The 27,390-nt window shown below is 43.2% G+C and overlaps 3 protein-coding genes across 3 annotated transcripts in view; all 3 read right to left on the bottom strand.

Moving 5' to 3' along the window:
- The window catches only part of LOC123930582 (zinc finger protein 91-like), a 26,895-nt gene extending 4,898 nt beyond the window's left edge, over window positions 1-21,997 (bottom strand). Inside the window, 1 exon segment of the mRNA XM_045986791.1 lies at window positions 21,209-21,997. Within this exon segment, the coding sequence (XP_045842747.1) occupies window positions 21,209-21,997 (789 nt within the window).
- The window catches only part of LOC123931367 (putative protein ZNF720), an 867,309-nt gene extending 839,919 nt beyond the window's left edge, over window positions 1-27,390 (bottom strand). The window contains exon 1 of the mRNA XM_045988377.1: window positions 27,171-27,390. The gene's annotated coding sequence lies outside the window, so the exon portion shown is untranslated. The remainder of the gene's footprint in view (window positions 1-27,170) is intronic.
- LOC123931365 (putative protein ZNF720) lies at window positions 9,336-27,203 on the bottom strand. Its single transcript, XM_045988375.1, has 4 exons — window positions 27,091-27,203; window positions 15,573-15,631; window positions 11,164-11,290; window positions 9,336-9,445 (listed from the first exon to the last, which is right to left on the bottom strand). The coding sequence occupies exons 2-4, from the start codon at window positions 15,585-15,587 to the stop codon at window positions 9,336-9,338; spliced, it is 252 nt and encodes an 83-aa protein (XP_045844331.1). The 5' UTR covers window positions 15,588-15,631; window positions 27,091-27,203.

The raw sequence follows: 27,390 nt of genomic DNA, 5'->3' as shown, positions 1-27,390 counted from the left end.
CCTGCACCCAATTATTTTTTTAACTCTTACCCCTGTGGTAAAGTTCACACTATTCTTTTCTCAACCCTTTCAGTATCCTTGTGATTGATGCCTTCAACTGTCCATCAAGCTCCTTACTATGATCTGTTTCCATTGCATCTATGGCCCTGGTCTCATTTGCTGGTTTTGTTTGGATAAATTCTTTCATCGTGGCATTTTGTTTAAGTCTTTACCTTCCTCTGTGTGACAGAACAGCCAATGATGTCTCCTGTTGTATCCTTCCTGCCAGGGGTTTGCAGGGGCTCTCCTTGCCTGCTACAATCTCCTTCCTTGCCTGTTTGGTCCCTGGCCTGAATGTGGCCAGTTTGAACTAGGTGAGCTCTGGTCTGCTCGTGAAAGGAGACCTGACATCAACTCCACCAGGATGTGGCCCTGCAAAATCTCTGCTCAGGAGACAAGATGTGGGCAGCGGTTCACCTTGCTAAGCCTGAGACAACCCTCACTGTAAAGGGGTCCCCTCAGATCACAGGGGGATGGGGCCTGGTGTACGCAAGGCAGACAGCCAGTGTCCTCACTGAGTGGGGCTCAGTCGTTATGCTACAGGATGGGAGAGGGAAATGGTACCATCCAACTCCAGGGTTCTGGGAGCCACATGTGACTGAATGTTTCCTCTCAGGAACGTGCTCCTAGACTACTGAATACTCTCCCCACTGTGCACCCCAGGTGTTCTCCAAATGACTGTTTCCACGCTCGGTGCCCCAGGTTGTTTGCCAGCCTTCTCTCCAGGAGCACCCCAGTGCCCTCCTGGTTCTATCCCACCCAAACCTGCTGACCATTAAACTCCAGGCTTTAAGACGTGCTGGTTCCAAGAACTCATGAAATTCAGCCCTTCTCCCTCTCCAAGCCAATGGCTTTGGGGAAACCGTCTGAGGCATCCCCCTGAGTGCTCCTCTGTCATGACACCTACTGCACAACCGGGGCTCCCTGCCCTCCACAATGCTATACTCCTCTCCTCCCTAAACCATGTCTCCGCACTATCTGCCATCTTCCACGTGGCCTCTTCTGTCCTTTTACCTGGGGAGTCTGTCCTGTCACTCTTCAGCCCAATGTCTGGGGCATTTAGGAAGACCTGAGAGTTACCTAGTGGGGCTCATGACAGGACACATGAGTCTAGGACCCTCCTACTCCACTGCCATTGCTTCTCCTGCAAATCATTATTGTTTTAATCCTGTTGAAACTCATACGGATTTTATAAAGCTGGTACACAAACCAACACATAAAAAATAGTTTTGTTTCTACACAACAAAAACAATTCCCCAAACTGAGACATCAAACTTTTAGAACAAATATCCCCCCTCCAATTAAAATGCTTCCAATTTAACATAATGGTACAGGAACCAGAAATTATGGAAAATGTAATGTACTGTGTAGGAATCAAGGAATGAATAAATTGAAAACACATCTATATTCCTTCACTGGAATTCTTGAAACATAATAAATCTTGAAGCAATCTACAAAAAATGCAATCTCTACCAAAACTCCAATGCTATTTTTGCACAAAGATCAAAATCCACCCGAACTTTATGTGGATGTCATGGGGTAACCCATACCCAAAATAATCTGGAAAATGAAGAGCACGTATCCTGATTTAAGGCATACAAGACACAGTTATCAAATAAAGTAGAACAGCAGAATAATGGAAGAGTGTAGCTGAGCTAGATGTGTACTTCTCCAGTGTTAATGGATATGACAATGAACTGAAGATCTTAAAAGTCATATTCTGATTTGCATGTTTGGATGGGGTCTGAGTTTCTACTTTTCACAAATGTGCCGCTGATGTCCTACATCGACAATGTATGCTCCACTCACAATTCCAGGACTGAATTATGATGAAGAGTTTAAAAGGGGGGAGGGCACCTGGGTGGTTCAGTGGGTTAAAGCTTCTGCCTTCAGCTCAGGTCATGATCCCAGGGTCCTGGGATTGAGCCCTGCATTGGGCTCTCTGCTCCCCTCTCTATGTCTGCATCTCTGTGTACTTGTGATCCCACTCTCTGTCAAATAAATAAATGTTTTCATTTAAAAAAAAAAAAATGGGAGTTCCAAAGGTTCCTAAAAGGGGGGAAGAGCATAGAGGTGAGCATGGAGTCCTTCCCTTCCCATCACTCTTCATTCAAGCCAACTGTATCCCTGCATGACCATCCTGACCAGTCATTCTTCTCTGGACTTCCTTTTATTTTTCCTTCTTCAATTCATCATGCCACCATATTCATGGAAACAGCTCCCTCTTTCACAAGAAATGGACGTGCAATCTGCTTCTGCTTCTGGCTGCAAGGCTGGAATTTCTACCAGTGGTGTTCATAAATTTCAAGTTTTCCCTGCATTTTTACTATATATATATAATATATATATATAATATATATACACACATATATAATCTTATATTATATTATATATTACATACCCATGGCTTCATGTTACAGAATTACTTGTTTCAACTTAGGCTTCCTCCTGAAAACCAAATTTGCCTAAAATGAGCACAGTTATAAAACTTGAAAAATCCTGCTCACTCAGGCCAGGAGGAGTGTAGGGACAGCATGGCTCTGAAACAACATACAGACAGTTTGCCCAAATATTGGGAAAGCTTTTTGAGGCAGAAATGATCACTGCTGGTTAATTAGTGATTTACTTCTCAATGAATCAGTGCCTGGCACATAGATCAGAGCACAGGAATAGATTCATCATGGGGCTGAGTGGAAGTGAGGGAGAGCCCTGCCAACCACAGGTTATTATGCTTGCAAGGTCACCCATTTACCCTAGATCAGACCTATATTGGGTTATATTCCTGGGATATCAAAGCTTTGTGCAACCACAGCACACACCTGGCTGGTTCTCACTAGCAGTATCTGGCAGCTTCCTCGTCTTCAACATCTATTGTCATGTGACATCTTTAAGCTATGCCCACCATGTTTAAATCAACCAATACCCACTCTCCATGCACTCCACGCAAGTGGGCCTCAGAAGGTACAATTATCTCTGTCATCTGATAGCCGCTGGTCCCCAGGACCAGCAGGGAATACATTACATCATGAGAAAAGCATTGGACATCCCAGACAAACACATTTCCCAGAAACACATCTCTGTCCCATTTGCTCATCATGAGTAGCTTCCTAAGGCCTTGCAGTGACCAAAGGGACCTCTCTACCAGATCTTTGTTCGCATTTCAAGAGTTTGCCATATTTCATTTCCATAGCACTTACCTTCCTCTCAGACTGTCACAACATCATGTTTTATCTGTCCTCACAACTTCCAGTGCCAGGTGCCTAAACTAATCCTGTGACCCAGTGATGATTTTTTGCTTTTCTTCCAGTGCAGTGGTGACAACATCGTATTTAAAATGCACACAGGCCTCACATGATCCTGTTATCAACCATTTACAGTGGCATTAGAAAACTCCAAGCTACTCCTAAGGCCTGCAAGAGCCTGCCTGGCTTAGGTGGGAGGGGGGGTACAGTGTCAATGAGGGTTCCAGAACACAGGAGGGAAAGTCAGCTGTGACACCTCCATAATTGGAATAGAGATGAGACAGAAGAACTGGAGAGGATTTGGGAAGAAAGGAAGTACAATTTTTCCTTCAAGATTCAGAGTCAAGGGCGCCTGGGTGGCTCAGTGGTTTGGGCCGCTGCCTTCGGCTCGGGTCATGATCTCAGGGTCCTGGGATCGAGTCCCGCATCGGGCTCTCTGCTCGGCGGGGAGCCTGCTTCCCTCTCTCTCTGCCTGCCTCTCTGCCTACTTGTATCTCTCTCTGTCAAATAAATAGATAAAATCTTTAAAAAAAAAAAAAAAAGATTCAGAGTCAATAGTGTAGTCTTTGGACAGGGGTCATCTCCCACATGAAGAATTCGGGCCAATGTTTCACCCTGGACCTGTTTCATCTCTTCCGCTGGGCTGCTCCATCACTCCTAACAGAAGACTGTGTTCTTTTTAAGTCAGAACATCTACTCAGTACCCAGCCCGGTCCCATCTTTGTTTCCTTCAAATAAACATTAAAACAGAACAAAACAAAACACCCATGATTCATGAAATCACATTTTTACCTAATCAAATGTTTACATTAAAGTGATGAACTTGGATGATGTCACTTCCCAGAAGGGAAAAGAAGAATAACTAAGGAACTCTCACTTCTCCAATCACAAAGGAAGGAGTGAAGCCTATCAATTTAACTACATGGAATTTATAATGCTCCCTGGAGAATTACTCTCACATTTCAATTAAATTTTGAATACCATTGTCATTCCATGGAAACTCTTGTTAAAATCTCTATCAAGGTAGGTAAGCAACAGGTCAACACAGGAATAAGGAAAAGAGAGTAGATCCTACAGGAGTAAAACCCAGTTATGTAAGAGACGATTCACATGGGGAGATTCTCACACTAATATAACAAGATGTAGGAAGCATAAATTCAATACAATACAGAGAAAGCTATTTCTCTTATGAATCTAGAATCTCTTTCTTACTAGGAAATAATCACTTTTCAAACTTGGAAATGACCTGGTTTGAACCAAGATTCCTTTTCTTTCTGAAGATATAGGTACACACACATATGTATGTACACATGCTTCTTCCTAGTTAGTTCTGGGACTGCAAAAATCTATCTTTAGCTTAATATGATACATTGCATTCTGTGCTGATCAAAACCCTAACACTCTCCTTGTGTTCTTTATGCTCACAAAACAACAGGAGAAACATACAGGGTAAAATTTGATCGATAATCCTTGAGAACTGTGTAGCTATGCCTTATCATTATATCTGTAGTGACTTTGTTCAGTTAGCAATCGTTGGGTAGAACCCCTAGGCAAGATGGTGAGCCATGGTTCAGGACAAGAAAAAGAAACTACCATTTATAAAAATCATTCACCACAATCTTTATCAAAATCTTAGCAATAGGGGCGCCTGGGTGGCTCAGTGGATTAAGCCACTGCCTTCGGCTCAGGTCATGATCTCAGGGTCCTGGGATCGAGCCCCACGTTGGGCTCTCTGCTCTGCAGGGAGCCTGCTTCCTCCTCTCTCTCTGCCTGCCTCTCTGCCTAGTTGTTATTTCTCTCTGTTAAATAAATAAAATATAAAAAAAAAATCTTAGCAATAAAAAAAATCTTATAATTTTGAAATAGAGAAATATACTCAAAACCATTCTGTAAGGTCAGCAGTACCCTGATTATCAAAGCAGTATAAACAAAAGATAAAAGGCTAGTTTATCTGATGAAACTTCTGCTATTCTGGCTTTCTTTGGACACCCATCTACATGTACAAAGTAGAGTAAAAACAAAAAAGGGGGGGCACCTGGGTGGCTCAGTGGGTTAAAGCCTCTGCCTTCGGCTCCCGTCATGATCCCAGGGTCCTGGGATTGAGGCCCACATCAGGCTCTCTACTCAGCAGGGAGCCTGCCTCCCCCACTCTCTCTTCCTGCCTCTCTGTCTACTTGTAATCTCTGTCAAATAAATAAATAAAGTATTAAAAAAAAAAAGAATCACACTGAAAATACTGATCCCTCTCTAGAGATCGACCTGCCCCTGAATCTCAGGTCTACCAACAAATACAGTTAACCACCGAATAACATGCTTTTCATCAGTAATGGTCCACGTACACAGACAAGTTTATCTTGATAAATCCAGTGCACTACAATAAATGTCTGTGTACTATGTTTGCCTTAATATTTCTTCAAATTACTTCCTTATAAAACTATGGTATATACAGTGGACTACATACAAAGAATGGGATGACTCACGACATGTTGTAATTAACCCACCAAACACCACAGATGAAAAGAGACTTTTTTTTTTTTTAAAGATTTTATTTATTTATTTGACAGAGAGAGAGATCACACGTAGGCAGAGAGAGAGGAGGAAGCAGGCTCCCTGCGGAACAGAGAGCCCGATGTGGAGCTCGATCCCAGGACCCTGAGATCACGACCTGAGCTGAAGGCAGCGGCTTAATCCACTGAGCCACCCAGGCGCCCTGAAAAGAGACTTTTGAAACAGAATGACAGGGGCACCTGGGTGGCTCAGTGGGTTAAGCCTCTACCTTCCGCTCAGGTCATGATCTCAAGATCCTGGGATGGAAGCCCCATCGGGCTCTCTGATCAGCAGGGAGCCTGCCTCTCCCTCTCTACCTACCTCTCTGCCTACTTGTGATCTCTCTCTGTCAAATAAATAAATACATGAATAAACAAACACAATGGCAAATGCAGTTCATCTTGTGAAAGAGAGCTCCTAGAAAATCACTAGTAGGATTCTCAGTAGTCCAAACAGGAATGGTATTCAGGTACTCAAAGACTGAAAAATAGCCACCAACAACACTTAACCTAGAAAAATTCTTTTCCGTAGAGGCAGAAATGAAGACATTCCCAAGTGAAAACCCCTCTATGTTTACCAGTAGATCTGTCCTACAAGAACCATTAAAGGAAGTCTTTCTAGATGAAACAAAAGGATTCTACGCAGAAACTGAACCACACAAGAATGCAAAGCTCTCTCCTGAACATAAATATGTAGACAATTATACAAACCTTCAGTATTGTAATGAGATACCAGTCACGTTTATTTCTGCTACAGTTGTTTTTTTTTTAAGATTTTTATTTATTTATTTGGCAGAATGATCACAAGTAGGCAGAGAGGCAGGCAGAAAAAGAGGGAAGCAGGTTCCCTGCTGAACAGAGCCTGAGGGGCTCCATCCCAGGACCCTGAGATCATGACCTGAGCCAAAAGCAGAGGCTTAACCCACTGAGCTACACAGGCGCCCCCAGAGTTTTGTTTTTAAAAAATCATCAACGTAGGTCATAAAGTACACAACATAAAAAAATTTGTGATATTGGGGTGCCTGGGTGGCTCAGTGGGTTAAGCCGCTGCCTTCGGCTCAGGTCATGATCTCAGGGTCCTGGGATTGAGTCCCGCATCGGGCTCTCTGCTCCGCAGGGAGCCTGCTTCCCTCTTTCTCTCTCTCTGCCTGCCTCTCTATCTACTTGTGATCTCTCTTTGTCAAATAAATAAATAAAATCTTAAAAAAAAAAAAAAGAATTTGTGATATCAGTAACAAAGTGGGCAAGGGGTGCAGGGATGGAGACAGGAAGAAGAGTTTGCTCTGTAACTGACACTGAGTTTTAAATGGTTTGTTTTGCAGCTAAGTTGTTTTAAAGAATCTTTAAGGTAACCACAGCGAAAATACTCATGGAAGATACAAAAGTCAATGAGAAAGGTACCAAGGCATATAATGGGTATTAATCCTACAATTAAAGATAAAATAAATCTTTCATTATTTCATACCAAAACATGATACAGAAGTATAAAATGTTTGAAAATTACTTTGAATTCAGAAAAGTCTTTCTCTTATGCAGAGAGAATAAAAATTCACCCACAAATATATGATGAAATGAATTCTGTGTTGATGACAACTCATCTAGACATAGTACAACATTCACTGACCACTCATCATGGAGAAAAAGAGTAGGGGTCACACAGTATATATGTGCAACATACAAACACAAGACAAAGACACACATAATTTACAGTCAAAAAGCATAAAGGTCATTCTTTTTTGAGTTACATTAGTGGTTACACTCACATGGTCTTGAAATACACTGAGCTGAAAATTCTCTTCCTATTATAACACACACAGATAAAACCCAATCCACACCTAGCTAATATTGTGGAATAAAACAGACATAGGAAGCACATTATTAGGAAAACAGAATAAAAGAAAAATCAACCCAAGAAATTCTAAATAAAACATTGGTGTATGACAGAAAAAGAAACTTCTCTATAACTGTACTTTTAAACAATATCCACGTACCCATGAAAAAGAAGCATTTGATTGGCATGTCTTCATGGACTATAACATTGTAAAGAATTCTCATTAAAATCAATCATAAAAAGGTGTAAATGAAAATTTTATGAACACTTAAAAAGCTTGAAATAAATGTATTACATTATTAATATATTCCTCCTCATACACAGAATGTAAGGCTATAATCCATTCTTTAAGACACAGGAAATGAACAAGATCTTCACTTCTAAACAAATAAACAGCATGAAAGTTGAAGAAAATGCTGAGAGACTCTATATATGAAATTAATATTTGGGGTTAAATTCTGATACATTCTGAGGAAAGTAGAAGAAAAAGCTCATGATTAATTTCCCATGAAGCAACACTGCATTGCTGAACACAAGGATATTTCAACATGGAGGTTTGGGATACCTGGGGGCTCAGTCAGTCAAGCAGTTTCCTTCAGCTCAAGTCATGAGCTTCGGGTTTGGAGATCCAGCTCCACACTGGGCTCCCTGCTTAGCAGGGAGTCTGCTTCTCCCTCTCCTTTTGCCCTTTCCCTATTCATCCTCTCTGTGTCTTGAACAAATAAAATTTTTGAAGAAAATATATGGGAATTTTACTAATTGCCTAACTCACTTCTTACAAAGCACATGCCCATGTCATATCAGGACATTTGATGTAAAAAAATTCAGAGCTAAATCTTATATAGAACTAATTAGAAAGTGAAAACACACATGACAAAGTCACAAGAAGCTCATAGAAGAAACATACGATGATGCAATTATTTAAAAATAAGGTAATAAATGAAACTTTATTAAAAGCTACAAGTTCAAGTTCTAAATGGGCTACTTCCCCAATAGAATTTGTTATGTAGGAATTCTAGGAAACACAGACATTACATTATTTGACCACTGAGGAATGGAACTCATAGAGTGGAAATTTCTATATTTAATACAAAAAGAAAAAGAAAAAAGAAATTCTGAAGGGAAATAAAGCAGTACATTTTTTTCATTTTAGGGTGGTGCTCTGTTATCTGATGAAGTTACTGAATGTCAATTTTTTAAGACTAACATTAGAAAGCATAAGCCAGAAAACATTAGAAATCTGTCTCCAGTGTTCTGGGAATTTTGCACCAAACCCCAGTGTGCATACAACTACCCTGACCTACTTGTCTCATGATGAAAATCAGAATTGACAAAGGTCAGAGTGTACAGGTCCTCAGAAAACAGAGAAAACAGAAAACAGAAAACCCAGGGTCCACACAGAAATGGAGAAGCTCTTAGATTAGGGGGGCCCTCCACCTCCAATCAGAGTCTCCTGGCCCTCCCTGTGGATGTGACAGACCACCACTAGAGCTGAAGGAGAATCCCTAGAGAATGCAAGAGCTTGATAATGTTGGAGAGAAGATGTCCCTCTGGGAGAGAGAGAGAAAACTGGGCATGTCTCCAACTGATTTTCATTCAAAGAGAGCTACTCAAACCACAGCTTAAGGTCTACCTTCCTCCTTCAGACTTGGACCTCCCCTCTGTCATCTGCCTCATTCATTCCCACCTACCTGGATGGAAGCCTTTGGTCTCCTTTCTCTTCACATCCCAGAGCTGCTTCTTTTGCTCCAAAAATATGATCAGGTCTGGCTTTGACAGAAGGAGACCTGTTTATGAGGAAAAAGTAAAGTGACTATTGTTGCCGATTCTAACTTCCCATCAGGCTTGTGTTCAGTAGACAAGAAAGGGTATTGTACAATTCTAGAAAATGGTTTTGTGAAAGCTGGTTGCCCAACAGTCCCTTTAGTATACACAGGAGGCATTTCCAATGTTCACATCCTGACCTCCACTTCCAAGTAGTAGACATGATAATAAGAAGGTAAAATTTGGGGGCACCTGGGTGGCTCAGTGGGTTAAAGCCTCTGCCTTCAGCTCAGGTTGTAATCCCTGGGCCCTGGTATCAAGCCCCTCATCAGGCTCCCTGCAGGGAGCCTGCTTCCCCCCCTCTCTCTTTTTGTCTGCCTCTCTGCCTACTTGTGATCTCTGTCTGTCAAAATAAATAAAATCTTTAAGAAAAAAAAAAAAAAGGCCTCTGCCTTCAGCTCAGGTCATGATCCCAGGGTCCTGGGATCAAGCCCCACATCAGCCTTTCTGCTCAGTGGGGAGCCAGCTTCCCCCACCCACCTGCCTGCCCCTCTGCCTACTTGTGATCTCTGTCTGTCAAATGAATGAAATCTTAAAAAAAAAATGTTTTTTAATTTTTAAAAATTAAAAAAAAAAAAGAGAAGGGGAAATTTCAGTTTTAGATGTGAGCAGCACCATTCTATGCCACCAAGTGTTTAGAACTGCCAGTCATCTACACCAGGGTTGATGTTACCTTGAGGAAGGAGAAGCCAAGGCTGAAAAGGAAGCATCATGAAGGTTTTTCTCTCCATCTACAAACCTCTACTTATTTCCCTTTCTGCCAGGATCTGGATTCCAGTCATTCAAACAGAATTCTCCCAAGAGACAGTCTTCACAGGCAAGAATAAAACCCTGAGTGGCACTCCAGACAGAATGGCTAAAATTAACAAATCAAGAAATGACAGATGCTGGCAAGGATGCAGAGAAAGGAGAACCCTCCTCCACTGTTGGTGGGAATGCAAGCTGGTGCAGCCACTCTGGAAAACAGCATGGAGGTTCCTCAAAAAGTTGAAAATAGAGCTACCCTATGACCCAGCAATCGCACTACTGTGTATTTACCCTGAAGATACAAATGTAGTGATCCGAAGGGGCACATGCACCAGAATGCTTATAGCAGCAATGTCCACAATAGCCAAACTATGGTAAGAACCTAGATGTCCATCAACAGATGAATGGATAAAGAAGATGTGGTATATATATACACAATGGAATACTATGCAGCCATCAAAAGAAATGAAATCTTGCCATTGGCGAAGACATGGATGGAACTAGAGGGTATTATGCGGAGTGAGATAAGTCAATCAGAGAAAGACAATTATCATAAGATCTCCCTGATATGAAGAATTTGAGAGGCAAATGGTGGGTTTGTGGGGTAGGGAAGGAAAAAAAGAAGTAAGATGGGATTGGGAGAGAGACATACCATAAGAGACTCTTAGTATCACAAAACAGAGGGTTGCCAGGGGGAGAGGGGTTGGGGGAGGATGCTTGAGTTATGGACATTGGGGAAGGTATGTGTTACGGTGAGTGCTGTGAAGTGTGTAAACAACCTGGTGATTCATAGACCTGTACCACTGGGGCTAACAGTACATTATATGTTAATAAAAATTGAATATAAAAAATACAAAATAAATAAAGTTAACAACAACAACAACAACCACCACCCTGAGTGGGGTTTGGGAAATCTGGAAGGAGTCGTCCTCACCCAGGAAGTGGAGGTGTCCATAGTTCTCCAACATCACATCCCTGTACAGTTGCCGCTGAGTGTGGGTCAGGCGTCCCCACTCCTCCTGGGAGAATTCGATGGCCACATCCCTGAATGTCAGCAGTCCCTGTAATAAATACCACAGTCACCAAGTGGCCATTGACAGAGTTCACGACAGTCCCTAAGATGAAAGAGGAAGTTAGTGTCACCACCTAGGACCAGACCTGACCTTTCCTTCTTCCTCACATGGGTGTGGAGTAAAAGTAAAACCTATGGGGCAGGGGGCTGCCTGGTTGAGAACTTTCACTCCTTTCACACCAGAAGTCAACTCTATCCGCTACACAGAGATGACAGCCCTCCTTGTCCAGTGCAAAGTGTTGGGATGTGGGAGAGGAGCCAAAGGTCAAGCAATTCTAGACATGTTTCTGATGTGAAATATTGGGGTTCTGGAGTGAATGATGAAGGAATTGTTGAGATACCCGTGGTACAAACACTGTGGTCCTAAGGCACGGGGCGAGGAATGTGAGCAGTGACTGCTTCTATGCTTTCAGGTGGGGAGGGGGTGAGGGACAGCAGGAGGCTCTAAGGAATTTGGAAGCAAGTTTCCAGGACCCTCAGGGCCTCCCAGCTGGTGTTCTGATGAGGCCACTCACTGTTTAGGAACACTTTAGTCAGGAGACCCTCCAGATATCTATCAGTGGGCCACAAGCTTGAAGGATGATGGCCAAGCTACATTTGGGGAATAGAGTTCAAGAAGTTTCCAAAGCAATTTTCCTGTTTTAAAGAGGAATTACAGGATCCTGTCAAGCTAAGGCTGCTTTTTGCATCCAACAAGACATTAACCTTGAGGTTGTTGGAATTCCCTAAGGAATGCCCTACTCTGCCTTTCTCATATATTTTTCCTCAAAGTTTGAAGTTGAAGGAAATTTAATTTTATCCACACCTCTTTTTTTTTTTAAAGAATTTATTTGAAAAAAAAAAAAAAAAAAGAATTTATTTGAGGGGGCACCTGGGTGGCTCAGTGGGTTAAAGCCTCTGCCTTCAGCTCAGATCATGATCCTTGGGATCAAGCCCCACTTCGGACTCTCTGCTCTGGACTCTCTGCTCCGTGGGGATCCTGCTTCCTCCTCTCTCTCTGCCTGCTTCTCTGCCTACTTTTGATCTCTGTCAAATAAATAAATAAAATCTTAAAAAATCATTTATTTATTTATGAGAGAAACATTGAGGGAGAGAATGAGAGGGAAGTTCCGAAGGTGAAACAGACTTCCCGTGGAGGTGGGAACCCAATGAGGGATCCGATCCCCAGACTCTGGGAACGTGACCCAAGCGGAAGGCAGTTGCTTCACCAACTGGGCCAAAAAGGCACCCCTCCACACCTCTTTTGACTTTGTTCTCCTCCTCAGAAACTACTGTAAGGGCCTATTCAGCCAGAGCAGCCCCACCCTGGTTGAACTGTCATTTTGTTTTAGGACTTAAATTGATGTTGCCCGCCCCCTCCCAGGGGAACTTAAAAAGGCCCAGGTAACAGCCCAAATACAAGGCTGGGTTAGGTCAAGTGGAGATAACGGCCCAAATACAAGTGTGGGGCAGGTCAGGTGGAGACATTCAATCACTGGGGGTGCACACTGTCTCCTAGCTACCAAGGTGCCAGGCTAGTTTCCATGGCTACTATGGGGTGAATTGTAATTCAATTAGCCACCTGTGTGTGGCCAGGCCCAACCACTTGGACTTTGCTCTATAAAAGTTCTGGAAAGCAGGGAGAGGTTGTCCTCTCTGTAAGGGGCGTCCCCGACCTGACTCTTTGACAGTTGGTCTGATTCTTGATGCTTGGCGCGATATAAAGCTTTGCTTGACCCTCGCTTTGTATCAGTCTGGCTCCTTTGACCATGGACCCATTATTGAGGTACCCTGAATACTTCAGTTGCTTAAGGGTCTGCCCGGTCTGCCTTCAGCTCAGGTTGTGATCCCAGTCTCCTGGGAAGGAGCCCTGAGTTGGGCTCCCCACTCAGTGGGGAATCTGCTTCTCCCTCTTCCCCTTTCCTCACTCATGTGCTCTCTCTCTCAACTGAGAATACATTCAGAAAGAAAGAAAGATAGGAAGAAAGAAAATCTACAAGCAAGATTACTGAGATGAAAGAAGTTTACATCTGAAATGTGATAGTTTCTGCCTATTGCCTAGTACCTTATGTTCCTTACAAATGACAGGAGGGAAAATAAGAACATGACGGGAGGATCTGGCAGACAGCCCCAAGCCAATAAAAGAAGTTTCCATCAGCTGAATGGAAACAAACTGCTATCAGCCCCTAAAGCACATCAAAGGACACGGCGTCCCTGATGATTCCTGTGGACTGACAGCAGGAATGCAGAATATATACCTAATTTTGGAAATACACTGGATATACATACACAACTCAATCACTATAGGATCTGTAGAGGCTGCTTTTAGGCAAGCAGGCTTGAGCAAAGGAGTGAAGGGAGGGCTCCAGTGACTGCATGGCAGAGTCCAGACAGGCCCAGCAGGGGACCCACCTCAAAATTCCCAAGGCCCTAATGAACCAATGGGCTTCTGAAACCAAGTACAATGACCAAAATTGGGAAGGTTCCACATGTTCCATGTAACTCCCCTTTAAGAAATCCCCCCACCCACTGCTCCTGGCAGACAAGCTCTCCTCTGCCCTCCAGCCTGCTGATCTCTTAGGTATTCAATTAAAGTCTCCAGGCTTTGTCCTGCCTCAGGGGAATTCCATCAGTGCTGCGGGATGGGCTTCCAGCCAATCATGTACCCACATCTGGGACACTACACTGAGCCACCACAGTGTCCCTGTGGTAGAAATAGCTAATTTAGTCCTTTTTAAAATTCTAATTACTAAAGATTTATATAATCTTCTTTTTAAAGATTTTATTTATTGGAATGCCTGGTGATTCAGTGAGTTGAGCATCAGCCTTCAGCTCAGGCCATGACCCAAGGTCCTGGGAACCCCACCGACCTTGGGGCGGGGGAGGGTAGGATGGGGGATGGGTGGTGGTCCTTGCTCAGCGGGGAGCTTTCTCCCTCTACCCACTGCTCACCGTACTTGTGCCCTCTCACTCTTTTTCTTACAAATTTGACAGACAGATCACAAGTAGGCAGAGGCAGGCAGAGAGAGAGGAGGAAGCAGGCTCCCCGCTGAGCAGAGAGCCTGATGCGGGGCTGGATCCCAGGACCCTGGAATCATGACCTGAGCTGAAGGCAGAGGCTCTAAGCCACTGAGCCACCCAGGCGCCCCTAAACAAAAAATTTTTTAAGAGGATTGTATTTATTTATTTCAAAGAGAGTGAGAGAGAAAACAAAGAGGCCTCCCACCAGGTAGAAGGAGAGGGAGAAGAGGATGCTGGCCCATTGGGGGACTGATGTAGGGCTGCATCCCAGGTCCCTGGGGATCGCGACCTGAGCTGAAGGCAGAAAGCAGACTCTTAACCAACTGAACCACTGCCGGTCCCCAAGATTTATTTGTATTTCAGAGGAGATGTACATGGGCAGAAGAGGGAGAAAGAGAATCTCAAGCAGACTCCCCTCTGGGCACAGAGCCAGAAACGGGGATACCAGTCCAGGACCGTGAGATCCTGACCTGAGCTGAAATCAAAAGTCCAAGCTTAGGGATGCCTGGGTGGCTCGGTGGGTTGAAGCCTCTGCCTTTGGCTCAGGTCATGATCCCAGGGTCTCGGGATCAAGCCCCGCATCAGGCTCTCTGCTTAGCGGGGAGCCTGCTTCCTCCTCTCTCTCTGCCTGCCTCTCTGCCTAGTTGTGATTTCTCTGTCAAATAAATAAAATATTTAAAAAAAAAAAAGTCCAAGCGTAGTCAACTGAGACCCCCAGGCACAACTCCTATAGTATATTTTAAATAGAGTATCTGTTTCACATTCTAAAAATCTAGATATACCCCAACCCTTTTTTAGAATGGCAACTTTCCAAGTTTTTCTGGACCTCATAGGCTTCAAATTTTTATCTGCATTTCCTTACTCCCCGGCTGCACACAGCTGATCAAGAATGCAGAGGAGACTGAATGAGAAATGATTTCCCTCCCTGATATCCCAGGACAAGACCTCATCAGCCACAGGAATCTCGGACTCGACACCTTCCCCTCCAGATCTGCCACCAATGAAATATTGTCACTCCTCACGCGACTTTAATTCAAAGTGACAACGGCTGATGCCCTATCGAAGCCAGGTTGGGGACAGGACAGAAGGCCCTGGGACATGGAGAAGCATTCTAAAGACCTAACTGTGACTATCACTTCTGACCAGGTCTTAAAAGCAGGTGAACGCGGAAGCGAGAAGCACCCGGACTCAGGCATCCGCATCTGCAGCTTCTAAACTCTAGGGTCTGCGGAGAAACAGAGGATATGGCTCCACGGGGACACCAGGCTCACCTGAGAACCAGCCATTTCTGCCTTCACCTCCACCTCTAGATTCCGTCCTCACGAGGGATCTGTGGGGAAATCACAGCTGCATCAGGAGAAAATGCCCTTAAATCCAGCAACTGAGCTCCTCCTCACACCGCTCGCCTGCAGGCAGGAGTCCCAACTTCGGAGTCCTTTGTGTCTGGAGCAGCTCAGAAACTGTGAGCTCCCATGAGAACACCCATCCCTGCATTTTCCTCACCTGCTTTGTGGGGAGGGAGGGGTCCCCTGCCACCGCCACTCACAACTTCAGCGTCAGCATCGGAACTGCGGACCCGACCCTCCCAGACTCACGGAGCAGAGACCCTGTCATCTCTCCAGGACCAAAGCAGCAAACCCACTCTCAGAAAACCACCAAAAGCCCTCGGGCTTCCCTCTGGCCTCGCTGAGAATCTCCTGGAGCCCTTAATTAACACAACAGTGTTGTTTTCGCCCAAACCAACTGACAGAATCTGAAGGGGGGGCCGCAGAGAAGATCCTTCCTAAACTCCACAGGTGACCCTGCTAGGAAGGAACTGGGGAGGGGACCAGGCCAAGCAGGGGAACCAAGGCTGTGGCTGGGAACAGAGTTGGAGCCCTACTTTCTCCACGAACAGATCTTCAGGAGACTGGTTCCTTCTCCCTCTTTCTGCTACACAGAGGGAGACCCCTGACAGACCAAACTTTCCCCATATAAAAGCTAATGTCTCTCTCCAGGTAAACGCAGGAGTTCAGAGCTCTTCCTTTATCTGCCTTTGATTAAAAATAACCAGCCAAAAATAATGCTCAAACAAGAGACATATTTTCAGGTGACAAAATACTCCCCTTCAGTAGAATAACTATTTCTGTTCATAAGGACCTAATTCTCTAATTCTAATTCTCAGCATTCTCAGGAAAATTGGATGTTATCCTTTTTCTTTATTTTAGCCATTCCAGAAAACACTGAGTGGTTTCTCACTGTAAAGTATGAATTCTTACAACAGCTGTCTTGGTGACTGAAATGAAAACCACTTGAAAAGCATCAGACTGAACAAAGAAAAAAGCGATTAATGCTTAAGTGATGATGAAGTATCAGTATATAAGTGAGGTTTAGTGGGCTGAGGCCCAGAGCTGATGACCAAGAAAGTATTCTTCAGACATTTTTTATGCAAAATGGTGGTTTATTGAAGCACAGGGACAGGACCTCAGGCAGAAAGAGCTGCTGCCCCGGGGCTGTGAGGAGTGGTTCATTATATACTTGCCAGTTGGGAGGGGGTCAGGGATGGTGTAAGTCTCTAAGGAATTTTGGAAGCAAGGTTTCCAGGACCTTGAGGAGCTAGGTATTATTAGGGAAAAGGTTATTCATTATTGGTAATAAAACCTTTGATGTGAGACCCTTTAGATGAATGTCAGTGGGCCGTATGCATGGGAATAATTGTCAACACACATCTTGGAGCATTTAGAGATAAAGTTAGAAGGACTTGTTACAGTAGACTTCCAGGATCCTGGTTGGGGGTAGGGGTCTGTCAGCCTAGGATTGCCCTTTGCCCTTAGCAAAGCTTTAGGGTGGAGGTCGTTGAGTCCCTAGAGAAATGTCACTCTGCCTGTCTCAAGGGCTTGTCAGTGGGTAAGGAAATTCAGTAATTTTTCTTCTTCCTCTGTGTCCCACATCAGTGAGACTCCATTTCCAAATAAGTAACCTTTCTCTTCCCCACAGACCTCTTCTCCTCACTTCTCAGTCCTTTGTTTCAGGAACCTGGTTCCTCCCTGACAACATGATGAACATGGCTGGCAGCACAGACCCAATACCTCTGGAAATAAGCCATTATCCCAAATTTCCCTACAAAACCCCAGCCCCTTCCTCCGGGTGGGCTGCAGGTTTGAAGGCCCGACCTGCTGAGCCCTCCTTGGCTGGAAAAGTAATGAAGCTCCGGCTGCCCTTGATCCCCAGCTCTGTCTGCTCATTCTGTTCCAGGTCTGAAGCATGGAGTTCAGTTCACACAACAGAATGAATGTGAGGAGAGGACAATTTGTTTTTCCTGCACTGTTCTCAATTCTTCAGCGGGTCTAAGACTTAAAATGACGTGAGACATTTTCAGTAGAGAAAACAACGAAGTTCTTAGTTATGGGAACGTGAAAGACATGAGGCACAAAGACAGGTGATTGAAGCTTCTGTGTCACGGTGACATAATAAGGAGGAAGTAGGATTTAGAATTTCCAAGGAAGGGATTATATTCAGAAGAGAAAGGAAACATGAAATGTTTATCAAGCAATGGTTTGCCCCCTCAAGGTTGGCAATTTTTTTTGCAATTTTATTATTTTTCAATGTTCTAAGATTCATTGTTTATGCACCACACCCAGTGCCCCATGTAATCCATGCCCTCCTTAATACCCAACACCAGGCTCACCCAACCCAATACCCTCCTCCCCTCCAAAACCCCGTTTGTTTCTCAGAGTCCATAGTCCCTCATGGTTCATCTCCCCCTCTGATTTCCCCCAAATCACTTCTCCTCTCCAATTCCCAATGTCCTCCGAGTTATTCCTTATGCTCCACAAGTAAGTGAAACCATATGATAATTGACTCTCTCTGCTTGACTTATTTCACTCAGCATAATCTTTTCCAGTCCTGTCCATGTTGCTACAAAAATTGGGTATTCATCCTTTCTGATGGAGGCATAATACTCCATAGTATATATGTACCACATCTTCTTTATCCATCCATCTGTTGAAGGGTATCTCGGCTCTTTCCACAGTTTGGCAACTATGGCCATTGCTGCTATGAACATTGGGGTACAGATGGCCCTTCTTTTTACTACATCTGTATCTTTGGGGTCAATCCCCAGGACTGCAATTGCAGGGTCATAGGGTAGCTCAATTTTTAATTTCTCAATGAATCTCCACATTCTTTTCCAAAGTGGCTGCACCAACTTGCATTCCCACCAACAGTGTAAGAGGGTTTCCTTTTCTGCACTTCTTCTCCAACATTTGGTGTTTCCTGTCTTATTAGTTTGGGCCATTCTAACTGGTGCAAGGTGGAATCTCAATGTGGTTTTAATTTTAATCTCCCTGATGGCTAATGATGATGAACATTTTTTCATGTGTCTGTTACAGGTAGGCATCTCTTTATGATATAAACTGTTAATCTCTGGATAGGAAAGAACATTAGGGTTTGAAGATGATGGCAAGGAAAGAATTCTTGAGATGTCTCTGGTGCAAAAGGTGATTTTATTTAAAGCATGGGGACAGGACCTGGGGGCAGAAAGAGATGCACTGTGTCATGAGATGTGGCACATTATATACCTTTAAGTTGGAGGGAGTTTGAGATAGCATCGTCTCTAAGAAATTTTGGAAGCAAGGTTTCTAGGACCTTGAGGGGAATAATGGTTGTTGGGAATAGGTCATTTATTACCATCTAAAAAACCATAGTCATGCGACCCTTCTAATGTCTCTAGGTGGGCCATCTGCTTGGGGATGATTGCCAACAGGTAGCTGCGGGGGGGGGGGGGGGGGGGGGGGGGGGGGATGGAGAGAAAAAGGAAATTTCCCAAGGAAATGTTGTATGTTAAAGTAGACTTACAGGACCCTGGTGGGGGTTGGGGAGTTCAGGTCAGGATTGTCTTTTGCTGTTACCAACCTGTTAACATCAAGGCAGTTGAGTCCTTGGAGGAATGTCACTCTTCCTGTTTCAAGGGCATGTCAATATACTGTAGGTATAAGGATATTAGTATTTTTTCTTGTGCCTTTGTTTCCCACATCATGATCATCTCTCTTCCTAATAGAGGTCCTCCATCTAATTGATTATTGAGTATATATATATAGATAGATACATATACATATGCATATGTGTATATGTATATGTATATGTATATGCATATGCATATGCAATATATATCTCAGCATCACCACAGAAGGCAATAATCCCCATTTGCATCACAGGACAAACCTAGAAGACACTTTTCTAACTTAAATTGAATCCCTGCCTTGGCCAACTTAATAGTCTTTAAATGCACCTTTCCATGAATGAATGGACTAAACCGTTCTTTGTACATCACACATTGTTTCCAAGAAGGACTGGTAATCCCACCTTCTGGCACAACTACCCCTGTGGACCCATACGCAACCTCCAAGCACCTCCATAATGTCCATAGGAGGCACAGTTGTGTCCACAGATGATCACGAACTGTTTCAGACTGCCCTGCTTTCCTCCTCCTGATTCACTGTCCTCACACTCCTTTAAACTCTGAAGGCCTGGCAAAATTTTTGGAGTTCATTTTAAAACATGAGCCCTTCTTCTTTCCAAGTGGATCGTCTCCTGAATAATGCTGATCTTCTGTTCCAATCAACACTCATGCCCTATGCATTGGCTTTTCAAAGGAATGGTAGTGAGCTTGGGTTTCTGGATAATAAAATTGTTGGATCCTTTAGCACAGTGGTTAGGAAGAACTTCTGTGATGATTTATAGTACAACTTAGTAAGTTTATTGAAGTAGCATGTGGTTGGGACTTCTGAGCATAAAGAGCTACACTTTTTTTCTTTTTTTAAATAATTGATTTGAGGGGCACCTGGATGGCTCAATGGGTTAAGCCTCTGCCTTCGGCTCAGGTCATGATCTCAGGGTCCTGGGATCGAGCCCCGCATCGGGCTCTCTGCTCAGTGGGGAGCCTGCTTCCTCCTCTCTCTCTCTCTCTCTCTGCCTGCCTCTCTGCCTACTTGTGATTTCTCTCTGTCAAATAAATAAATAAAATCTTTAAATATTTGATTTGAGAGAGAGAGGCACTCATGGTGGGGTGTAGTGATGAGCAGAGGAAGAGAGAGAAACCAACTCACCACTGGGCAGGGAGCCCAGCAGGGCTATGTTTTGGGAACCTGAATCATGACCTGAGCCAAAGTGAGACCCTTAACTGACTGATCCCCAGACCCTCAAGAGCTACACTTTTCATGTTTGAAGGAGGTGGATGTATGCTTAGTGCTTAAGGGGGTGGGTTCTTGCAGACAGCAATAGAGTATAAATGTTTCCAACAATTTCTTTATATTTTTTAAAACTTTCTTTAAATATTTTCTTTATTTATTTGACAGACAGAGATCACAAGTAGGCAGAGAGGATAAAACAGGCTCCCCACTGAGCAGAGAGCCTGATGTGGGGCTAGATCCCAGGATCCCAGGATCATGACCCAAGGTGAAGTCAGAGGCTTACCCCACTGAGCCACCCAAGCCCCCCAAAATATTAGTTTTTTTGTCATTTTACTTATTTGAAGGAGACAGAAATAGTAAGAAAAGGAACACAAACAGGGAGATTGGGAGAGGGATAAGCTGACTTCCCGCTGACCAGGAAGCTTAATGCAGGGCTCCTGACCTGAGCCTAAGGCAGACACTTAATTCTGAGCCACCCAGGTGCCCCTCTTCTCAGATTCTTTACACTGGTAAGCTTTCTTTTTAGTATGAATTTTATGATGTTTAGTTAAGATTGAGTGCCTGTAAAGGCCATGCAACATTCTTGACATTGGTAAGGTTTCTCTCCAGTATGAATTCTGCCATATTGAGGATGGTGTGAAGGCCAGTTAAAGGCCTCACCACATTGTTAACATTGGTAAGGTTTCTCTCCAGCAAGAATTCTGTGATGTTGAGGATGGTGAGGACTGCAAAAAAGCTTTGCCACACTCTTGACATTTGTAAGGTTTCTCTCTGGTATGAATTCTGTGATGCTGAGTAAGGGTTGAGCTATGTTTAAAGGCCTTGCCTCATTCTTGACATTGGTAAGGTTTCCTTCTAGTATGAATTCTGTAATGCTTAGTAAGAACTGAGTTCTGGTAAAAGGCCTTGCCACATTCTTGACACTGGTAAGGTTTCTCTCCAGTATGAATTTGGCAATGATAAGTAAGGGCTGAGCTGTGGTTAAAGGCCTTGCCACATTTTTGACATTGGTAAGCTTTCTCTCCAGTATGAATTCTGTGATGTTCAGTAAGAATTGTGCCCCGATAAAAGGCCTTGGCACATTCTTGACATTAGTAAGGTATTTCTCCTGTATGAATTCTGTGATGTTTGGTAAGACTTGAGCTCCAGTAAAAGTCCTTGCCATATTCTTGACACTGGTAAGGTTTCTCTCCAGTATGAATTCTGTGATGTCGAGTAAGGGCTGAATTGTTGTTAAAGGCCTTGCCACATTCTTGACATTGAAAAGGTTTCACTGCAGTATGAATCCTGTGATGTTGAATAAGATGTGAAGACCGGCTAAAGTTTTAGCCACATTCTTGACATTGGTAACGTTTCTCTCCAGGATACATTTGTCTATGTCCATTTATTGATGAACAGTCCTTAAAGGTTTTACCACCTTCTTCACATTTGTGTATTTTTTCCCCAGTATGCATTCACTGATGTTGAGATAGTGTTGAGTGGGAGTCAAAGGATTTACCACATTCCTTCAAACTGTAAGTTTCCATTTCCTTAGGAATTATCTTATCTATGTTTAGGCTTGATGACTGATTGAACATTATTCCTCATTTATTAGATCTGAATGGGTTTTTTCCCTCTTGGATTCTCTGATGATCACCAACACTGGAGGACTGGTTAAGAGCTTTCCCACATTCATTATATTTGTAAGAATTGTCTCTCAAAGGGAGACTGTTGTTTATACTAAGGTTAGAGCTTGGATTAAAGACTTCCCCACATTTATCACATTCATAATGGTTCTCTGCAAACCTAGCTGTGACACATCGGTGAACACTGAAGCCCTGGTTCAATGTTTTCTCAGATTCAGTGCACTGAGCTATTCCGTTTCCAGTGAAAAGCCTCTGGCAATTGTGTAAGGTCAACTCCTCAGTGCCCCTCTTGTATGGATCCCACTGAACACTTTGTTCTTCATTTCTATATCTCTAATGATCAGAACCATCTGGCTGAAAGGTCAGGCCAATCCTATCTTCCAAATGGCTCAAATCATTATTTTCAGCATGGATTAGATAGCTTTTCAGATGTTCCAGATGGTCTATCCATAAATCGCTATGATTGAATATTTGATTGGAGCCTGTGCTGACAGAGACCCACTGCTCTGCAGAAACAGTTGACTTAAAAAGGGAGGTCTTCCACAGCGGTTTATATCCTTCACCATTTGGGGCAGTGAGATTCTCATTAAGGGCAATTGCCTTGGTTTGGGTGTATCATCCAGGATTTCTTTGATGCCCGTCACTATCCCCATCACTGTCCCAGTCTGTACATGAGTGTAAAATCTCAACAGCACTATGTTTGTATCTGTGTACTGATCCATTCTGGAAAGAACCTTCTATGCTCCACTTTAGCAGGAAACTCTGGGTGTCATATGAAGATACAACTGAAAAATACCAAGTAAAAGTAAAACCACTCCACTTACTACATTCAGAAGAACATACAGATGACTTCTAATACAGAAGTATCAAGTCAATCAGACAATGTCAGAAAGATGGCTGAGAAGGACTCATCAGGACTTCATTCCTCTATGGACACACAACATGGCACACAATGTACTGAGCACTGAGTCTAATAGACAATTCTGTGGTATTCATGGTGTAGCACAAATCACTTTCCTGTATCTCTAACAATCAGGAAAAGGGTCACATGAGCTCAAAATTAACAAAACGATGGATATTGAAACAGAAAACTGAAATAAACCAACTAGAGTACAGTAAAAATAGGAAAATATCAAGCACAGGAAGAGTTGTTTGGCAGAAAAGATCAACATCACTGACAGCACATGAACTAAATTAAGAATTATAGAGAAAAGACTGACTAAAATGACAAGTGAAGAAATGAAAGCAGACACAGTATAACTGATTGTAGGAATAAAAGTAAATATAAGAGTCAACAATGGATAATCAGTGCCTACAAACTTTTAATAAAAGACAAGTATAAATTTCAAAAAGGGTATAATCAATTTAGACTGGATCATTCAGAAAAATTAAAAAAAAAAAAAAACTCAACTGATCTGCAACCACAAAGCCGAATGAACGAGGAATAAAAGAAAAAACTCCAACAAACAAAAATTGTGTGCCAGATGAGTTCACTGGAAATTCAAACAGACACTGAAGGAGAAAGGACTGCAAATCTCCTCAAACATTTCCAAGGAGTGACGATCAGAGAAACTAGCAGAACACTCTGTCTGTGGCACCAGCATTACCAGCTCATGCAAGCCAGACGAAGACACTACGAACAACAAAGTTCACAAACCACTGCCTGTGAGGAATATTTACTCAAAGTCCACAATAAATAACAATCTGAATTAATTGCACATTTTTCCCTTTTTACAGGATGATCAAGTGGGAATCGGACTTGGAATTAAGTGTCCTCCAACATATAGAAAACCATAACTTCAAGACTCTACATTAACAGAATGAAGGTAAAAAATGACATGATCACATTAAGGGAGACAGAATACAAATATGGGGGTATTGGACAACCTGTCATGTTAAAAACACTCAACATAGAGAGAAAGGGAAACCCCCTCAAACCAATGAACACCACAGATGTATGAAAAGGTGAAATTTAACCTATTCAATAGGGACAGTCTGCAAGCTTTTCCTCTGTGATCAGCAGGTAATGAAGTGATCCCACCACTGCCTTTGAATATACTTCTGGACACTCTAGTTAGAACAATTATGCAACCAAAAATAGAATAAAGGAATCTAAACTGAAAAAGAAACATTGAAACTATATCTGTTCACCCATGACATGATTAGAGAAATCCCTAAAAATCACCATTTTGATTTTTTTACTGTTTTTGGTCCTTGTTTGTGTTATTCATTTCTGTCAGTTTTTCCCTACTAGGCTGTCCATTTCCCAATTTTTTCATCTTATACAATACAGAGTTAATAAAATGTTGGAATAAACAACTTAACTTCCACGAAAAGAATTAAAAAGAGAGAGAGACTTAGATGAAACTTAGTAGAGAATTGAAATAAAGAAAAATCTGAAATAAAATAGAGAGCATAATAACACTAACAGAACACTGAGAGTAATGTCCATTGCAATGAACAAAATAAATACAACTGGCAATGCTTTAACTCCATAAACCATTACCTAATAACAAATGGGGAAATTTAGAAAAAAAAAAACAAAAAACAGAATTCCTTTTTTTTAAAGATTTTTATTTATTTATAAATAAAGAGAGAGACAGTGAGAGAGCATGAGAGGAGAGAAGCTCAGAGGGAGAAGCTGACTCCATGTGGAGTTGGGAGCCTGATGCAGGAATTGATCCCAGGACTCTGGGATCATGACCTGAGCTGAAGTCGGTTGCCTAACCAACTGAGCCACCCAGGTGCCCAAAAACAGAATTTCTAAAAATAGACAAGTTATTAGGACAGATTTACTAACCTTGAACCAAAGAAATGGGAAATCTTCTTAGACCAATAAGAAGCATGAGGGTTGAATTTGGAAGCAATAGTCTCCCAGCACAGAAAAGCCCAAGACCGGGGAATCTTACTACTTTTGATGGAGGCTATGAGTTCCCTTAATAAATCCATCATTCTTCTCCCTCCCTTTGTTCAGATTCAGTATTTTCCTTTATTTTGCCTTCTGTATGACAAAGTCATTCTTCTGTTTCTTCCAGCCTCTTTATATCAATCCTGTTTCTAATCTCACTTATTGTATTGTTCACCTATGTTTTATTTTTATTTTTTTAAAGATTTTATTTATTTATTTGACATATAGAGATCACAAGTAGACAGAGAGGTAGGCAGAGAGAGAGTAGGAAGCAGGCTCCCTGCTGAGCAGAGAGCCCAATGCAGGGCTCAATTCCAGGACCCTGGGATCATGATCTGAGCTGAAGGCAGAGGCTTTAACCCACTGAGCCACCCAGGTGCCACTATGTTTGATTTTTAGAAAGACATATATTTGAGGGGGGGATCATAAGAGTTCCGGTGGGAGCTACAGAGAGGGAATCCCATGCAGGCATCACACTGAGTGCAGAGACTGACTTGAGCCTGCATCCCAGGACCCTGAGGTCAAGATCTGAGCAGAAATCAAGAGTCAGTGGCTTACCCAAATGAGCCACCCATGCACCCAATTATTTTTTAACTCTTATCTCTGTGGTAAAGTTCTCACTATTCTTTTCTCAACCTTTTGAATATCCTTATGATTGCTGCCTTAAGCTCTCCATCAAGCTCCTTACTACTATCTCTTTCCATTCTATCTCTGTGTGTCTTTCCTGGTCTTATCTGCTGGTTTTGTTTGGGATAAATTCTTTCACCTTGGCATTTTGTCTAAGTCTTTACCCTCCTCTGTGTGACAGAAAAGCAAATGATGTGTCCTGCTGTATCCTTCAGACCAGCAGTGGTCTGCAGGGGCTCTCCTTGCCTGGTACAGGCAGTGTTTCATCCCTGGCCTGAATGTGGTGAGCTCTTGTCTGTTTGTGAAAGGAGACCTGACATCAACTCCACTAGAGCTATCCCATACGAAATGCTAAAGGAATGCTCTCTAGATGAAATAAAAGGATTCTAAGCAGAACCTGCAACCACAGAGAACACAAAGCTCTCCACTAAACATAAATATTTAGACAATTGCACAAACCTATAGAGTTGTATTGCGATACCAGTCACATTTATTTCCACTACAGAATTTTGGTTTTAAAAAAAGTATAGGGGCACCTGGGTGGCTCGGTGGGTTAAGGCTTCTGCCTTCAGCTCAGGTCATGATCCCAGCGTCCTGGGATCGAGCCCCACATTGGGCTCTCTGCTCTGCGGGGAGCCTGCTTCCTCCTCTCTCTCTGCCTGCCTCTCTGCCTAGTTGTGATTTCTCTCTGTCAAATAAATAAAATATTTTAAAAAAAGTATAAAAATCATCAATGTAGGTCATATTGTACACAACATAAAAGAATTTGTGATATCAGTAACAAAGTGGGTGCAGGGGTGGACACAGGAAGAATAGTTTTGTATGTAATTGACACTATGAGTTTTAAATGGTTTGTTTTACATCTAAGTTGTTTTAAGGCATCTGTAAGATAACCACAGTGAAAATACTCACAGAACACGCAAAAGTCAGAGAGGTACCAGCTCATATCATGGGTGTAACAATTAAACAAACCACAATTAAAGATAAAATACATCTATGGAGAGTCAAGATGGCGGAGGAGTAGCGGACCCAGATGACATCAGGTAGCAAGAGTCCAGCTAGACAGTCATCAAACCATTCCAAACCCTATAAACCCAAAAGGAGATTGAAGAGCAGAGCAGTAATTCTAGAAACAGAAAAACGAGCACTTTCTGAAAGGTAGGACATGCAGAGAAGTGAATCCAAAGGGACAAGAAGATAGACTGCAGGGCGAGGGGCTGGCTCCCAGCAAGCAGCAGAGCAGCGAGCACAAAATTAGAATTTTTAGAAGTCTGCTCCACTGAGGAACATCACTCCAGCAGCTAAGCAGGGATGGAGCCCTCACGGGGACAGTGTGGCCTCAGGTCCCCGGGGTCACAAAAGGCTTGGGGGTGTCTGAGTAGCAGAGCTTGCAGGTATTAGAGCAGGGAAGCCGGCTACAGAGATGGAGCCGGGGAGTGAGCTCTCAGCTCAGGGTTACCTTAAACTGTGATCCGTGGCACAGTTGGGCCACTGCTCCTCAAGCAGGGACCCTGAAAGTGGCAGATCTGCAAGACCCACCTTCCTCTGCTGGAAGAGCAGAGTGACGGGAATCTGCTGGGTTTGGAGACTCCAGGCGGGGCTGTGCGCCAGAGACAGAGAGGCTCTGTCACAGGCTGGGGGAGCTCTGAGCGGCTGGAGACCAGGGAGACAGGAGGGACTGATGGCTTTTCTCCAAGGGCGCCCTGAGGAGCTGGGCCCCAGCTCTCAGCTCCTCCAGCCGGAGATTAGGACGCTGCCA

The sequence above is a fragment of the Meles meles genome, chromosome 19 (genome assembly GCF_922984935.1).
Source record: "Meles meles chromosome 19, mMelMel3.1 paternal haplotype, whole genome shotgun sequence".
Classification (NCBI taxonomy): domain Eukaryota; kingdom Metazoa; phylum Chordata; class Mammalia; order Carnivora; family Mustelidae; genus Meles; species Meles meles.
This window is presented reverse-complemented; position numbering and strand designations above follow the sequence as displayed.